The 18575-nt window shown below is 33.7% G+C and overlaps 3 protein-coding genes across 3 annotated transcripts; 2 read left to right on the top strand and 1 right to left on the bottom strand.

Annotated features, from left to right (window-relative positions):
- The first annotated feature begins 3353 nt into the window (after positions 1-3353).
- On the top strand, positions 3354-5636 carry LOC11437519 (subtilisin-like protease 3). Its single transcript, XM_003611143.3, has one exon. The coding sequence runs from the start codon at positions 3354-3356 to the stop codon at positions 5634-5636; it is 2283 nt and encodes a 760-aa protein (XP_003611191.1).
- A 3692-nt stretch (positions 5637-9328) lies between these two features.
- On the top strand, positions 9329-11593 carry LOC11438991 (subtilisin-like protease 3). The gene has a single exon (XM_003611142.4). The coding sequence runs from the start codon at positions 9329-9331 to the stop codon at positions 11591-11593; it is 2265 nt and encodes a 754-aa protein (XP_003611190.1).
- Positions 11594-13493: 1900 nt separating this feature from the next.
- LOC11436267 (leucoanthocyanidin dioxygenase) lies at positions 13494-16090 on the bottom strand. Its single transcript, XM_003611141.4, has 2 exons — positions 15453-16090; positions 13494-14301 (listed from the first exon to the last, which is right to left on the bottom strand). The coding sequence occupies exons 1-2, from the start codon at positions 15947-15949 to the stop codon at positions 13728-13730; spliced, it is 1071 nt and encodes a 356-aa protein (XP_003611189.1). The 5' UTR covers positions 15950-16090; the 3' UTR covers positions 13494-13727.
- Between the last annotated feature and the right edge of the window lie 2485 nt (positions 16091-18575).

Below are 18575 nucleotides of genomic sequence, written 5' to 3'. Positions count from 1 at the left end.
TTTTTTTCAATTGTTAGTGGATTATGTATCAGAAATTGTTATGTTGCATGACTGTAGAAAAATCCTCCTTTGTCATGTGGAGTATAATAGAGGTCATGATGATTGAATTTTAGATCATGGTAAGATTTTGACACAATTGTTATTTTACCTTCTAGTACTGTAGTTGAAAATAAATTGATGCATGTGGGTTATTTTAGTTTTTGTTAGTAATCCTAAAGCTGTAACAGTTTTCATATTTGGTTTATTTTTTTCCTATATCATTGAGCCATACGAAAGTTGATTGGTGTAAAAAAAATTTGGTCACATCATTGAGGTCTAGAAAGTTGATGATACATAAATTTGTGCATTTAAGATCAGGTTGATTTGATGATATAAAAATTGATGAGATAGAAATATGTTAGCTTCTTTCGATATCCAGAATGAACAAAGGGAATAAAATTAAATGATGTATTATTGTATTTTCATATAGGACTTTCAATGTCAAAGGATTATGACTACATTAAAGATCTCAAAAATGATTTGGACATTTGAAAAATAGGATTTGGATTCTTGGATTGTGAGTGGTAGTAATGAGAATCATATGAAACTCATTATTTGTGATGCAAAAGTTAGATGAATTAGTTAAGATTTGTTGTAATTTCCTTTATGATTTATCAATGTTACTTATTAGTGTACATTTTGATTTATTTATATTTTTTGGTTTCTTTCTCGGATTTAGGGTGATCGAGTTCATGTAATAACTCGATAAAGAGAATTGGAGCATTCGAAGGCTTTGATCGAGGAAAACAAGACTTATACTTTGTATAATTGTCATGTGTTTGATAATGACATTGCATTTAATCCCTTTAAGGTTGTTTTTGATTTTGGTACAAAGGTGCAGAAGTGTGACAAGTTAACTAACATTCTTACTCATGAATTTCGCTTTAAGTCATTTAAGGAAATTCAAGATGGAAAATTCAAAACTAAGGTTTTATATGGTATAGTTACGTGCTTTAATTTATTTATGTGTTTTATCCGATTATAGTGTTCTTATAGATGTAAAAAAAAATTAAGAATCATCGGGCTTCTTCATGAGATTGTCAAAACAACGTCAATTGAGACTAGAAAGAAAACGTGTACCCATATTGTGTTGAAAGATAAAATGTATTATTTTCTAATTTGTCAGCATTAGAAGATAAATTTTGTATAAGTTTAATAATGACCTGAAATATGTATTTCCTTATGTAGTGGGAATATGGTTGATGTAACACTATGGGAAAAATACTTCGTAGCTTTATCTTTTACCATATATTTACATTGAGTTCTTTGCTTCCATTTTGTAGTCAATGACAATCCAAATATATGTAACAATTGGTCAGGTTCGAGGCTGCTCATCAACCTACATTATCCAGTTATTGAGAAGTTTAAGACTTAGTAAGTTTGCATTATGATTTTACAATACAGTGTTAGAGTAACTTATTATTTCACAATCTGATATGATTGTTTTTTGACCATATTTCTTGAATTGTTGTCGTGACCTTAACACTTCTCAAGCTCAGAGTCAAAGCTTCAGTCAGAACTTAAGTCATAGTTCGGCTTCTTCTCAACGTGCTTCGCACAACGATTTTTCCAATCTGTCTCAAGTTAGGCCAATTGTTGAATTTATAAACTTAATCAAGGTCAGTTTTTTTTATGCACAAACATGCTTTGAGTTTTTATACGCACAAATTAAAAATACATATTACATCATTCTTTATTTCATGTGCATAATTTTTGTTAGGATACATACTACATCACTATTTGAAAAACAACTAGATTCAATCCTAACCAGTTTGGATGGTATTATGAGAGTTGCACCAAATGTTCGAAGACATCAATGTCAAATGGTGCTAGCTATAAATGCGCATGCGGGAGTGAAGCTTAATTTCCATTTGTTTCAACAATATTAATTGGCCAACGGGTACATATAATCCACATGCATGCATTTATCTAGACTTTATAGGAAGATAATGGGAAGATAAATTAGAAGTCATGATACATTTTCTTTAGCTTAAAATGAATTATGCTACATTCATTTTATAAATTACATGTAACTATATTCGCATACATCTTATCCATGTTAATATGCATTAGACTAATATTGTCGTTATTTCCCTGTTTAGCATTTCCCAAACGAGGTGTTAAGAAAAATTATGAAAGAAAAGCGCAAAACAATCACTCTCATTGATGACCAAACACAGAGAAAGTATAAGTGTCGCCTCATTGCCGCTGAAAGAGTAAGCTATGAAAAATACTTGGGTGGGCAGTGGTTCAATTTCTGCAGAGAACATGATGGAAGAATGTGGTAAGCTCATCTTTGATCTCAAAAAGTCATCGAAGAACTTGCACGTTCGAGTTGTCCCAAAATAGATCTTTGCTGCTAAACTATTTGAACTTCTATTATTTTGGCGTATCGCTTTGGACTGTAATCGTAAACTATCTTGACTTTGGGATGTCATTTGTTCTTTTCATTTTGTCTGATGTAAATATTAGCAAAAATCCTTTTTTTGTTAGTTTATGACACTTGCAGTCTCTTTTATAAACCTAACTATTATGTAACGTTAATCTGCACATTGTTGGTTCCTTCATTGGTTTCAATTAGTATCATGTTAATTATAACGTTATTTTCCTAATCTCTTGAACAAAATAGAACGTGCTCTTTTCCTACATCAAATCTTCATAATGCTTTGGTAAATGTTTTTGAAATATACATATAGCTGATATTTGTGCAATATGCTTGCTTGATTTTCACATTTATGAACGACAACAATTTCTTAGGAAAATGCAATTATTTCCCTTAATTTGCTCATTTCTCCTTTATAAACAAAGTTTTTTAAAAATACAGTAAAAGTGATTTATTTAGAATATCCGAGTTTGTGAAATATTCATTAATTTGCTCTTTTTTTTTCTTTGGAACTAATTTTTTACGAGATAAGTTATTCAAACCCATGCAAAGCACGAGTTTGTAACTAGTATATATTTAAAACTATTGGGGATATGTTTGTCTGCATCTAGTCTAGCATTCTACTACTTTTTTTATAAGCATATTAATTTCAAGATATATAAATTAAGGTACAATCATGTGCCAAAAAAAATAAAAGAAATATACATGTACAATCGTTCATAAATATTTGTGTCTAACGCCACCGATTGTAAACCGGATCAAATAACGTACTAGCGGACATCACCATGCAAGTACCTTAATTTATATATCTTGAAATTTCTAACAAGTAAGATGCTATGCTAGCTGTGTTATCGTTAACACCCATGTCAATCATTTTCCCTCCACACTATATAACTTAACTGCAAGAGATTTTCATGTATCTTTCCCAAACATGACCTTAACCAAGATGGAACTAACTCCAATATTGCTTATTGGTTTCATTCTTGTGCTAAGTATCTATACAACTTCAGCACATAAATACCAAGAATTCACAACTACAAATGAAGGACTAGAAGATGAAAGTAGCTTATTGACTTACATTGTTCACGTCAAAAAGCCTTCACTTCAATCTAAGGAGAGTTTGCATGGTTGGTACCATTCACTCTTGCCGGAAACCGCTACAAAAACTCAAAACCAGCAGCGTATTATTTTCTCATACCGAAACATTGTAGATGGATTCGCCGTGAAATTGACCCCGGAGGAAGCCAAGGCTCTAGAAGAGAATGAGGAGGTTCTATCAACTCGGCTGGAGAAAATGTATTCATTACACACAACTCACACTTCAAGCTTCTTGGGGTTACAACAAAATCAAGACTTGTGGGGAAATTCCAATCAAGGTAAAGGGATCATAATTGGAATCGTCGACACAGGAATAACCCTCTCACATCCTTCCTTTTCTGATGAGGGGATGCCTTCACCACCTGCAAAATGGAATGGCCATTGTGAATTCACAGGGGAGAGGATTTGTAACAAGAAGATCATTGGAGCAAGGACCTTTGTAAATTCATCCCTTCCATACGATGATGTTGGCCATGGAACTCACACAGCCAGCACGGCCGCTGGAAGGCCCGTGCAAGGTGCTAATGTCTTTGGTAATGCTAATGGTACTGCAATTGGCATGGCACCATATGCACACTTGGCAATTTACAAAGTATGCAACATCTACGGTTGTACTGAAAGTTCAATATTAGCTGGAATGGATGCTGCAGTTGATGATGATGTTGATGTACTTTCTCTCTCCCTCGGAGGACCCTCCTCTCCTTTCTTTGAAGATGGAATTGCACTTGGTGCATTTAGTGCAATTCAAAAGGGGATTTTTGTTAGTTGTTCAGCTGCAAATTCAGGTCCTTTTTATGGTACTTTGTCTAATGAAGCACCATGGATTCTAACTGTTGGTGCCAGCACAATTGACAGAAAAATTGAGGCAGTAGCTAAGCTTGGCGACGGGACAGAATATCTTGGAGAATCAGTTTTCCAACCAAAAGACTTTGCATCGACATTATTGCCACTTGTGTATGCAGGTTCAATTAATACAAGTGATGATTCCATTGCCTTTTGTGGTCCTATTGCCATGAAGAAGGTTGATGTTAAGGGAAAAATAGTTGTGTGTGAGCAAGGTGGGTTTGTTGGAAGAGTAGCCAAAGGTCAAGCAGTTAAAGATGCCGGTGGTGCTGCTATGATACTTTTGAACAGTGAAGGTGAAGATTTCAATCCAATTGCTGATGTTCATGTTCTACCTGCTGTGCATGTAAGTTACTCTGCTGGTTTAAACATCCAAGATTATATAAATTCAACTTCCACACCAATGGCCACAATTTTATTCAAAGGAACTGTCATTGGAAATCCCAATGCCCCTCAAGTTGCTTCATTTTCATCAAGAGGTCCAAGCAAAGCAAGCCCTGGAATTCTGAAACCAGACATACTTGGGCCTGGATTGAACATTCTTGCGGGATGGCCTATATCATTAGACAATAGTACATCATCGTTTAACATAATTTCAGGTACCTCAATGTCATGTCCTCATCTTAGTGGCATTGCTGCTTTGTTGAAAAACTCTCATCCAGATTGGTCTCCAGCTGCTATAAAATCCGCAATCATGACAACTGCTAATCAGGTTAATCTTCAAGGTAAGCCTATTTTGGACCAAAGAATTCTACCAGCTGATGTATTTGCCACTGGTGCTGGACATGTCAACCCTTCAAAAGCAAATGATCCGGGACTTGTTTATGATATTGAAACAAATGATTATGTTCCTTATTTGTGTGGTTTGAATTATACTGATAGACAAGTTGGAGTTATTTTGCAACAAAAAGTGAAATGCTCTGATGTAAAGAGCATACCACAAGCACAGCTTAATTATCCATCGATTTCGATTCGGTTGGGGAATACTTCACAGTTTTATAGTAGAACATTGACAAATGTTGGACCTGTCAACACAACTTACAATGTGGTAATTGATGTTCCTTTGGCAGTAGGTATGAGTGTAAGGCCATCACAAATAACATTCACTGAGATGAAGCAAAAGGTAACATATTGGGTTGATTTTATACCTGAAGATAAAGAGAATAGAGGTGATAACTTTATTGCTCAAGGCTCTATCAAATGGGTTTCTGCAAAGTATTCTGTTAGCATTCCTATTGCTGTTGTCTTTGAGTATGTTGGCACGGTAAATTAATTATAGCATGACTTTTTATTAAGGAATAAATATAGGAACTAAAAAGTTTGCAAACATGTGTTTGAAACTTGGAGCTTATTTAATTTCTTAGACGTTAATTTTAAGTCCATTTCTCTTATGAAATTATGAGTCTTAAGTAATCTTATTTCATAATCTTCTTTCAAATGATAGTAATATGAATTTTATCAAATAATAAAGGGTGCATTAGAAGAAGAAAAAAAATACATTAAACTGGGTTACCAATTTTCTTGTTTCAATATTCCTCTATACATAGCATGTTTCCGAAGTATAATATATATTCTTGCTTCAAGTTAAAAGCTATTTAACAATGGAGTTTTTTAACTTAGATTATTATTTTGCATGTACCACTTGTTTTCGTAAATGACTATATTGTGCACATTTTATAATAGACAACAATGTAAAATGGTGATTTCCCCAATAAGTCACTATCTTTTCCTCATTAGATATATTTTGCATCGACAATTCTAATGGTATCAACAAAAATGACATCCAAGTCCAACCATGATGGTAGAGACATCATTTTGAACATCATTGAGTGTTTGATCAAGATTAGACGGCTGGAAAATCTAAATTTTGTTTTACCGTCTAATCTCGATTGAACAATCATTGATGTCTTGAATGCTGAATGTGGAATCATCATGATTGATGGGAATCGAAATTTATGACAAGTTGCTTCCCTTGCACAACTTTCGTGTGCCGATGGGACCCTTTTTTGTTTCACTGAACAAGATCTTAAACTACTTTTCATTTTGTGGAATCACGAAGGATTTTCAGTCCTTTGCTCTAACCAACTGAGCTTCCAGCTCCTGTATGCAGCCTTATACCTTACTCAGTGAAACTTAAATGTGAGATACAATTCACCCCGAGAAAAGTCATATATAAGCCAATTTTAATTTCTAATACTCTGATTAGCGTCTAATTTCTCAAAGAATTTCATGATGCCTTGAAGAGGAAGAGAACAATAGAAATATAACAAATACGGCAAAAATTTACAAATTTTGCTTCTTACACATATTAACAAAATATTCAAGATCTATGTATTCTCAACAAAAATTACGAGATATAAATCTTGCATAGTAATTTTCGTCTTCTTGTCTACTAAAAAAGCACATATACTTGTTTTAAAAAGGTTGGTTTCTATTAGTTTCTTCTACAGAAACATGGCAGCATGGCAGAACATAGAAGATACGGAACAAAATGCAAGTTTCAATATCATTTACGCCTCAACAATTTCATACAATTAATTAAATGAAAGACACTTGAATCTGTAATTCATAAAATGATAAAATCAAACTTTGCAAATATGCTGACAGTTTTCAATAGAAAATTAGAACAATATACACGCAAGTTGAATTGTGGTTAAACTAAATCAAATTTTTTATATAACATTTAAATATGCCTCAAATAAACTATGCAATTGAATCGCAATAATGAGTTACAATAACAATTCCTAATTTGAGATAAACTGCAGTGCAAGTTATAATTAACCTTCATTTTGCAGTTGCATATTGAAAAAGGTACCTTATACAGGTGATAACGACGCAAGACATACCAAAAGTTAACCAACAAAATATACCACGTTAGGATAAGTTAATTCAAGGCATATGATATGACCGATGCATCCTCTGATGAGAGTTGCTCCATTCTTCTCTAAACTTCTGCAAAAAGCTTCATGGCTGTTGAAACACCGACTTCACAACTTATAATTTGGAGTTTCGCAGTAGGAAAGGTTAAGACGGCTTAGTTTCCTCTAAGCCTTGTAGGATTTAAATAGGCAGCAAATTCTCCCTATGAGTTTTAATGTAGTTGCATGTTCAATCTCGTGTTTAAACCTGAGAATCTAGATTTTTGGTTGAGCGAGAAACCTTGTCATTTCATTTAAACGGTCTTGGGTATATTGTGTATGTCTCGTTAGCACAAGTTGCGCTAAATGAGAAAAAGGAATTCCAGTTTTAACAACATATTTCAAACATCAAAATTCAAAAAAGCTTGTAACAGAGGGTTGCAGGATGGGAAAAATGTATGTCACTGCTTACATAATCCTAACCGAAATATTTTTGGATTATATAATTCGATAATTTGTTTAGATTATAGACTAAAATATGCTTTTGATCCCTGCAAATATGATGAGTTTGGGTTTTGGTCCCTGGTAAAAAAAAATTGAAATCAATCCCAACAAATTTTTTTGTTTTTTAAAATAGTCATTGGCCCCACTTTATTGTTGATTTGGCACATTTATGCCTACGTGGCATTCGCTGACTGTGTAACTTTGCACAGTTGGCAGCCACATGCTAATTATTTTAGTTTAATTATTTAAAAACCTTTTTTTAAAAAGAAAAAATATATTTTTGAAATTAAAATAAAACATTTAAAAATAGGGAAATTAATTTTTCCAAAATTTTAAAAATAAATTAAATTAAATTAAAAATTTTCAAAAAAGATTAATTTTGATTTTCAAAAATTAAATTTTGAATTTATTTTTTGTAATTTTCGAAAATTAATTTCCATATTTTTTTATTTCGAAAAAAAAAAAAAAACTTTTTTGGTCAACTCTTTTCTTTTCTGTCTTTCTAATTTTCGGAATTTTTTTATTTTTGAAAAGGTATTTTTTATATTCTAAGTGCATATGAAATTTTTTTTTTTTGAATGGAAAAATATATTATATATATAAGAGGATTAAATTCCAAGTATTACACCATAAGAGAAAATAAAAACACTAAAAAATCCCTAGAGCAACACCACCACCAGCCCCAAAATGCTAATCCCCTAACAACAACTCCTCAAAGAACCAACACCGTCAATAGTGATCAAAAAGGCACTCGGAAAAGATTTTGCTCCAACGTTCAGCTTTGACCACCACTCAAGTTCTAGTATATCGGAGGAGACATCACAACAGCCTAAAAGAATCTAAGTCACAAACTTGCTCCCGACCTCGAATCAAAAACGATTGGTCCACAAGACTCTGACACAAGTTAAAAAGGCACCCCTCAACTCACGAGCCACCAGAGCATACACCTTAATTAACCTGACCAAAACCTCGACCCACCAATAACCCGATGCCAAAATTCAAAGACAGAGAAAAGTCTAAGTGCATATGAATTAAATTCCAATAATATTATGCCACTAGCTGGTTTCATAATTGTAAGTAAGAATATGATAAAAATTAAAGTATACTTTATGCAATGAGGTTGTAGCTAATACTTTATAATTTTCACCTTTGTAGTTCAAGAAAGATACGGATAACGCTGACCCAATTGTAACAATCCAAACAGTGCTTCAAGAGGAATGAATTTAATTTTGGGCTTATATATATACAAGGAAAGAATTTTGTATTAGAAAAGGCATATATTTTTTGTCCAAAAAACAGAAGAAAATGCATTGAAATGCATAGGCAAGACTTGATGCTAAATCTATAAACGACACATGCATGCAAATCAAAATTTAAGCAGGAGCACATGCCATCGTATCCTATGTATGTGAATAGTGTCTAATAACGCCACCGTTTGTGAACAGCGTACTTCACCATGCAAAGTACCTTAATTTATATATCTTGAAATTTTTAACAAGTAAGATGCTATGCTAGCTGTGTTATCGTTAACACCCATGTCAATCATTTTCCCTCCACACTATATAACTTAACTGCAAGAGATTTTCATGTATCTTTCCCAAACATGACCTTAACCAAGATGGAACTAACTCCAATATTGCTTATTGGTTTCATTCTTGTGCTAAGTATCTATACAACTTCAGCACATAAATACCAAGAATTCACAGCTACAAATGAAGGACTAGAAGATGAAAGTAGCTTATTGACTTACATTGTTCATGTCAATAAGCCTTCTCTTCAATCTAAGGAGAGTTTGCATGGTTGGTACCATTCACTCTTGCCACAAGCCACTACAGAAACTCAAAACCAGCAGCGTATTATTTTCTCATACAGAAACATTGTGGCTGGATTTGCCGTGAAATTGACCCCGGAAGAAGCCAAGGTTCTAGAAGAGAATGAGGAGGTTCTGTCAATTCGACCAGAAAAGATTTTCTCATTACACACAACTCACACTCCAAGCTTCTTGGGGTTGCAACAGAATCAAGAATTGTGGGGAAATTCCAATCAAGGTAAAGGGATCATAATTGGAATGCTGGACACAGGAATAACCCTCTCACATCCTTCCTTTTCCGATGAGGGAATGCCTTCTCCACCTGCAAAATGGAATGGCCATTGTGAATTCACAGGGGAGAGGATTTGTAACAAGAAGATCATTGGAGCAAGGAACATCGTAAATTCATCCCTTCCATACGATTATGTTGGCCACGGAACTCACACGGCCAGCACGGCCGCTGGAAGGCCCGTGAAAGGTGCTAATGTCTTTGGTAATGCCAATGGTACTGCAATTGGCATGGCACCATATGCACACTTGGCAATTTACAAAGTATGCGGCGTCTTTGGTTGTGCTGAAAGTGTCATATTAGCTGGAATGGATGTTGCTGTTGATGATGGTGTTGATGTTCTTTCTCTCTCCCTTGGACAACCCTCTACTTCTTTCTTTGAAAGTGGAATTGCACTTGGTGCATTTAGTGCAATTCAAAAGGGAATTTTTGTTAGTTGTTCTGCTGGAAATTCAGGTCCTTTTCATGGTACATTGGCTAATGAAGCACCATGGATTTTAACTGTTGGTGCCAGCACAATTGACAGAAAAATAGAGGCAGTAGCTAAGCTTGGGGATGGGACGGAATATCTCGGAGAATCAGTTTTCCAACCAAAAGACTTTGCATCAACATTATTGCCACTTGTGTATGCAGGTGCAATTAACACAAGTGATGATTTCATTGCCTTTTGTAATCCTTTTTCCATGGAGAATGTTGATGTTAAGGGAAAGGTAGTAGTGTGTGAGCAAGATGGATCGGTTGAAAGAGTAGCCAAAGGTCAAGCAGTTAAAGATGCTGGTGGTGCTGCTATGATACTTTTGAATGGTGAAGATGAAGCTTTCAATCCAATTGCTGATGTTCATGTTCTACCTGCTGTGCATGTAAGTTACTCTGCTGGTTTATCCATCAAAGATTATATAAACTCAACTTCAACACCAATGGCCACAATTTTATTCAAAGGAACTGTTATTGGAAATCCACTTTCCCCTCAAGTTGCTTCATTTTCATCAAGAGGTCCAAGCAAAACAAGCCCTGGAATTCTGAAACCAGACATAATTGGACCTGGATTGAACATTCTAGCAGGATGGCCTATATCATTAGACAATAGTACATCATCGTTTAACATAATTGCAGGTACCTCGATGTCTTGTCCTCATCTTAGTGGCATTGCTGCTTTGTTGAAAAACTCGCATCCAGATTGGTCACCAGCAGCTATAAAATCAGCAATCATGACGACTGCTAATCATGTTAATCTCCATGGTAAGCCTATTTTGGACCAAAGGCTTCTACCAGCTGATGTATTTGCCACTGGTGCTGGACATGTTAACCCTTCAAAAGCAAACGATCCGGGACTTGTTTATGATATTGAAACAAATGATTATGTTCCTTATTTGTGTGGTTTGAATTATACTGATATACAAGTTGGAATTATATTGCAACAAAAAGTGAAATGCTCTGATGTAAAGAGCATACCACAAGCACAACTTAATTACCCATCAATTTCTATTCGGTTGGGGAATACTTCACAGTTTTATAGTAGAACGTTGACAAATGTTGGACCGGTTAACACAACTTACAATGTGGTAATTGATGTGCCTGTGGCAGTACGTATGAGTGTAAGGCCATCTCAAATAACATTCACCGAGGTGAAGCAAAAGGTAACATATTGGGTTGATTTTATACCTGAAGACAAAGAGAATAGAGGTGATAACTTTATTGCTCAAGGATCTATCAAGTGGATTTCTGCAAAGTATTCTGTTAGCATTCCTATTGCTGTCGTATTTGTGTGAAAATGTGGCAAAATAAATTAATTAGAGCATGACATTATTATGTTAAGGAATAAATATAGGAAATAAAAAGTTTGCAAAGGTTCAATAAAAGCTTGAAGCTTATTATCTTAAATTACTTTGATGTTAATTTTAAGTCCACCTTTGTGAATACTATGAAACCGTGGATCTTAAGTAATCTTATTCCTCTCTCCAAAAAAAAAGTAATCTTATTCCATTGATAATCTCCTTTTAAACAATAGTCATATGAATTTTATCAAGTAATACATTAAAAAAAATATACAACAAACAATGTGCTGCCAACATTCCTGTTTCAAACCCTTAAAAAATCGGCAAAGTACATTATGTTCTTGCTTGAAGTTAAAAGCTCGTTGACAATGGATTTTTTTTTTTAACGTTTTGTATTTTTGTGTACATTTTGCATAATTTTATAATAGACAACAATGTAAAATGGTGATTTCCCCAATAAGTCAAAAAAAAAAAAAAAACTCTCATTGGATGTACTTTGCATCGACAATTATTATGGTAACCCCTTATTCTTCCTCTTTCATTATTGTCTATTTTGCAAGCAAAAATGACATCCAAGTCCAATCATGTTGGCAGAGACAAATTTAAACAACCTTTCGGTACTTAATGTTAGGGGAAACAATTGATATGTGTTTGTGAATTTGTGTAACTTGAGAAAGAAGAAACAGTTATGGAATGAGAAAGAGAGAATGAGGGATTAAGAGATTAAGAGAAAATGAATGTGAAATTGCATTTACTATTATTCATTAAGGAATCAATATATATACACAAGGAGTTCCTCTATTGCTTGCACACCAAGTAACTTGCAATAGGTGTAATAAACAATTATTTACTTAAGAGACAAGTAACTAACCCTAAACAAACTATATTTTTAGGTATGACAAATTGGATCCGGCTCCCTGTAGTTGGAAATCAACGAATTTACGTATTTGAGACTTATTTGATTAAGATTAGACGGCTGAAATTCAAGTTCGGTATCTTTTGACTCATAAAATTTAAATCTAAACTTTTGTGAACCTTTGATGATGGAATGGATATGGATATTTCACATGACAATGTTGCTTCCCTTGGACAACTTTCAGATTTTGATGGGACCTTATACCTTATTGTGTGTGGGTGCAGCCTTATACCTTATTGGATAAACCTAAAATGTGAGATACAATTTTCTAAAGAAAAGTCATATACAAGCTATTAAGCCAATTTCAATATCTAATATTCAGGTTAATGTCCAATTTCTCGGCAAATTTCATGATGCCAAGAAGGGTTCAGCTGGTTGTTACTTGTGGCTTTAAGTTAATGGACCCCAGAAGTAATCTTGCCTAATTTATATTAGGGTCATGCTAACCAAGTACGTCTAAGACATTGATTAAAAAAACCAAAAAAAAAAAAGTTTTAAATTGATAATAGTACTTTTTAGACTTTTAATCAATGTCTCAGGTATACCGATCAGCATTTTCTTTTATATTATCTTTTTTTTTTTGAACAAGCCAAAATAAAATTATATTACCAAAGGCGATAGCAATCTCTTAGCACAAGGTGTGCCTAAAAGACCACTATCAACAAACAAAGAGAAACAAAGTAACAAAGTCAAGAGGAAACAACCTCCAGTGATTAGGCAATGCCCAAACAAACCATAGGACTTGACCACCACATCTGAGTTCCAAAAACAAAAGTGGCATTTTTAGCTTTCAGCCACTATCAACAAACAAACCAGACTAAAGATAACAACTTAATTTTATCAAGTAATCTAGGAACCTCGGTAATCACATTTTTAAACAAAAAAAAAAGAAAAGTTCATAGGTCAAATCTAAAACTGGAGAATTATCATGAAGCGTGCAGTTAGCAAGACTCTTTATCTAACACTGGAGAATTGAGATTAAAAGAAAAATATTATATTGAAGCACAATATTGCTGTATAGATCAAATCTAAAAACATGAATATATATTTTTTTATTAAAGGAAATAACAAACAACATATTTAGGCCACATACATAATGTAGCCCTATTATTACCGCAACACACAAAAAGTTCATAGGCCAGGATAAGATAAGATAACACAATACAAATGTATAAAATGCAAATTTTCCAGAGAAATTGAATAATGAGGCACTCATTTTTTGGGATCATCTTTCTTCTCCTCCTCATCCTTCCTAAAAAGTTTGTGATGAATATGCTGAGCAAAAGTGCGAGGTGGAAACCTTGCTGGTTCTTTTTCAGTTACAAGTTCAGGAAGTGGCTTCAGAATAATTTTCTCCTTAGGTGGTTCACAAAACACTGCCCAAGATATTCTAACTTTTTCCTTATTCACCAATCCACGATGAAGGATACTTTTGTACTTTCCATTGCTAAGTATCTCAATTGTGTCACCAATATGCATGAGAATTGAATCAGGTACACATTTTGCAGTGACCCATTTGCCCTCATAGAAAAGTTGCAAACCTGGCACCATATTATGGAGGAGGAAAGTAAGTGAACTTACATCTGTATGGGCTTCAACTCCAAGTGCTAGCTCTGGTTGAGGGCAAATTGGGTAGTAATTAATTTTCATTTGAAGTAAAAGCTCTTCCATTCCACCAGCTTCTTTTTCTAACCTTCCACCTTCCAACCCTAGTTCAAGAGATAACACTTCCATTATCTTGCTAGCTAGGACTCTTAATTCCTTTGCATATTCGCTTGTAACCTTACTGCATGGAAACAACAAAAAATTTATTTTGGTAAAACATGCAACAAAATAATAACAATTAAAATGAAAATTACATAAATACCAATTTTAACATGAATAAATTTTATGAAAGCTATGGAAAACGATAATGGTCAAACAGAAAAAATGGTTTTTTTTTTTTTTTATCTAGTAGTCTAGTGGCGGGACCTCACATAATTAAATGTGGAGAAGTAGGGTGTCCGGGGTTCGAACCTCAACCCCTGCATATATTATGCAATGTCCCTACCAACTGAGCTAAGCTCACGGGGACGAAAAAATGGTATATTTACAAGGTCTAAAAACAAAAAAACTTATTTTTACATGGAGTAAAAACATATTCAAGCATTTTTAGAAAGAAAAAAATATTAAATGATTAATCATAATATAATCAATGTCTTTTTCTTTTGTTTTCTTTGTAACCAAAAAAATAATATGATCAATATCATTTGTGTTTTACTTGGATCCAATAACTAAATGAAAATTAATAAAAGAAACATATATATATATATATATCAATTGTGGTTTTGAAATTTGGGTTATATATCTCATTAAGTTAAATTGATATAAGAAAAAAGGTTTGTTCTATTTTATTTTTTTCCCTTTAAAATCAAATAAAAGAAATCAATATATTCATTTCATATTTTAAACATAATTTGCACTAATCAAATTTTTAACCAAGTCAAACTCAATATTAAAATAGGAACACCATTAGTAACTTTTTGACTTGATTGTGATTTTAGCCCTCAAGTGTTCGGAATGTGCAATTGTGACACACCATACTATTTTTTGAGCGAATGTAGTCCCTTATATTTTTCTTCTTTGTGATGATTTGGTAGTCCCTCTATCAAACTTACCTTCATGTAGCGTCATATATTGACCGACACTGGTCCAACTCTTATGAAAATTGGATATTATGTCAATAATTGATGCTACACTAATTTCGATGAAAATTGAGAGACTGCCATGTTATAAATAAGGAAATATAAGAGATCAAAACCACTCAAAAAAATATGTGGTAAAATTATGATTTTCGGGTTAAAACTACGATTAAGCTTTTTTAGAATAAAAAAAACCAAAGAATGAATTGGAAAAAAATGATGAGAAGAGAAAGTATATAGAGAAGAAACTACTAACGTATAATCAGCAGGTGTCTTGGGCCATATAGACAAATCACGTTTATCCTCTGGAAAAATGCAATGAAAGAAATAATCTTCCCATTCAAGTTGACCACTAGCATTATTAGCTAATTTACTTCCATAACCTTGAATCTTCCCAGAACTTTGATCATTTGCATATTTCTCTTTTTCTTCAACAGGAAGCTCAAAAAATGTTTCACCAGCTTTCTTCAAACGATTAATAAGATCATCAGATATACCATGGTTCACTAAATGCATCACACCCCATTCTTCTGCAGCTTTCTTAAGCTTCTCTCTACATTTTCCTCTAACTATTTCATCTGAAGAGTTTATTTCTTTTAGGTCTATTGTTGGAACTTGAGGACCTTCTTTTTTTTCTTCATCAAAGATGTTACCTATGTTTGCTAACTCTTCTTTTGGTCTCACATATTCTTTTGGGATTGATGATATACCACTCAAGGCTAAGCTTTCAACTCTTTGAGCCACCGTTCCCATGTTTGTATAATTTTTATTATAATGGATATAATATATTTTCTCTCTTTCTCTCTTCTATTTATATATGTTTGATTGATCAATTTACAATTAGTTATTATAGACTGCCCAACCTCACTTACTTCACTTTCAACTAGGAAGGACAGATCAATATCCCATTCATAAACATATGGTATGATTTTTAATATATATATTTTTTAAGTAAATAATATGAGTCCAATAATGCGACACGTGATGAGCGAACACTCAACTTAACATGATTTATCTATGCACGTGGATTGAACGGTAGCTATAGCTAAAACAAATCTCGTGCTACTCTCCTTAACTTAACGGTCGCAATTAACTTTTTAGTTTTGCTACGTGCACTACTACGTCTTTCCCCAACCTCCAAAATTCCTATCAAACTAGATTAGTTTCTTTCCCACTCAAACAACGTGTAAAGAAGGAAATCAAATCAAAATCTAGTATATCCGAAAGTAGGGGTGGCAGAATGAGTCTTATCTATCACACAAGTCTGTTTAACCTCCTATTTTAGGTGGGTTAGACTAAGGTTTTGAGTTCATCACCTATAGTTGGTCCGTTTTATTTAGCCCGTTAAAAAAGTGGATCGTGGCCAAATGCGGCAGGATGGCCCGCCTGATCAAAAAGTATTTATTTACTTTTTATCATAGTAAGTGACTCAATTTATAAGTTTTTTTCCCTAAAAATAATTGAACACTTCTTTATTAGACAATTGTTTTTCTCTTTAGACGGGATTAGAATGAACATGAGAAAATAAAAATGATTTTATTACAACAGTAGCATATTTTCTAATAACATTTGTCAATAAGAAAAAAAAAGAATTTCGAAAGAAAAAAAAATGTTAGATGGTCATCCCCCTAACCCAACGGTGTGTGCGAGCCCACCATCTCAAGTTGATCCACCTCACCCCAGTTTTTGCGGGCTAATAGTAGGTCGAGCCTAAACGAGGTGGGCTAACCCGCATTGTCATCCCTATCCGGAAGTTCTTAATCCTAAATGTTGATAAATCTTATGACTCCTCATGGGATCAAGTTTATGATTAATATCGAAGGATGATTATATAAAGTTTAAATTAACTTGAAATTTTTCCTTATTAAATGAGAAGGGAGTGGGGTCACAATTTTATGGATTGTATTTGTTTACACATAAAAATAATCTAATTTGTTAGCTGAAAAAGGTCTATAATCGAATTACGGGTTAGCCGATGTTGGGTAGTCGAGCGAGTAATCAGTTGAACTAACATCCCATGATAGATTATTTGAATATATCTTGATTTCACAAAGGAGCGTGAAAATGTCAAAATTAATCAAAGTCGTGTGGAACAGATAATTAAGTCTCAAGGACATTCACCTCCTTGTTTTATGGTTCACGATAACCAACATAATTAAAGTCTAGGAAGCATGTTCTAAGAGAGTTATTGTGTAGAAAGAGTATCCAAAAACTTCGTGAAACAACGAGAATAAGGTGAGATGTGGGGTCTTATGTACACACAACAATAATCATTGATAAATATTTTAGCAAGTGTACTAAAACTATCGAAGTAATAAAATAAGTTCGTATCCACGAGGACTGTGTTAATCTCAACTTAGCAATAAAGTTAATATCTAGGATGTGTAAATTTTATAAGTGCCTGAGGCAGTAGGTTTGTGTGCATAAAAAGTAATAAAAGTTGTTGAAAGATGATTTGAAAAGGATGATTAAGCCGATGAATGCGCTATTGCTTTATATGAGTAGTTTACCTCCCTTTATTAATAATTACTATTCATTCTTTACGACAAATTAACTAAGTAGTTTTGATCAATCTCTTGACTCAAAACCCTTTCCTAAGTTATAACCTTTTAATCTCTTAAACCGATTGAATAACCGCGGAAGCGATGTCAGAATTATTATTTCAGGATTAAAAGCTAAGGTTAGTAGTCATTCAATTCCTAAGATCAATTTATGTGATTGCAAGAAGTTAGGGTTAATAGTCATGCAAACAATCATATGAAAAGCAATGAACAGAGAGTTTCAACCATTGATTCATATATTACAATAGGTTCATCATGGCTCAATCAAAGGGAATTAGCTATACATGATTAAAAAGAATAAACAACATAGTAAAGAAAATAAACCGATAGAATTCCGTCGTTACCGACGTTTTTCCCCAATTTCTCTCGATTAGTGTTGTTGTTATATTGGAATTTCCATGTAGCTATCCCCTCCTCTTTTCTTCTCGTGATGCGCGATACCTTCTTTTCCTTCCAAAACGTGATTGCACAGCACATAACGTGAATAAATGGTTGTATGCAGCTAGCTTCTTATATATAGCCTTGTGACCTAGTTTTCTTCCTTGCTCCAAATGTTGTTTCTTTTTCAATACGGATCAGCCCAATTATTTTTCTCCTTTTCCTTTTTATATTCACACCACCTAAAACAAAACACTTGTTCACATGGCTCATCCAATTAATTCATACGTGGTAGTAAATTTATTCAATCATCGTGGCACGTTACACATCCATCGTGCCACGATTTTTCCAGCATCTTCAGATAAATTTCACGCTTTAAATGTGCCACGATTCAGGTCCATCGTGGCACGATTTCTCCAGTAGCTAAATTCTTGCATTCT

This window comes from Medicago truncatula, chromosome 5, assembly GCF_003473485.1.
Source record: "Medicago truncatula cultivar Jemalong A17 chromosome 5, MtrunA17r5.0-ANR, whole genome shotgun sequence".
NCBI classification, from domain to species: domain Eukaryota; kingdom Viridiplantae; phylum Streptophyta; class Magnoliopsida; order Fabales; family Fabaceae; genus Medicago; species Medicago truncatula.
This window is presented reverse-complemented; position numbering and strand designations above follow the sequence as displayed.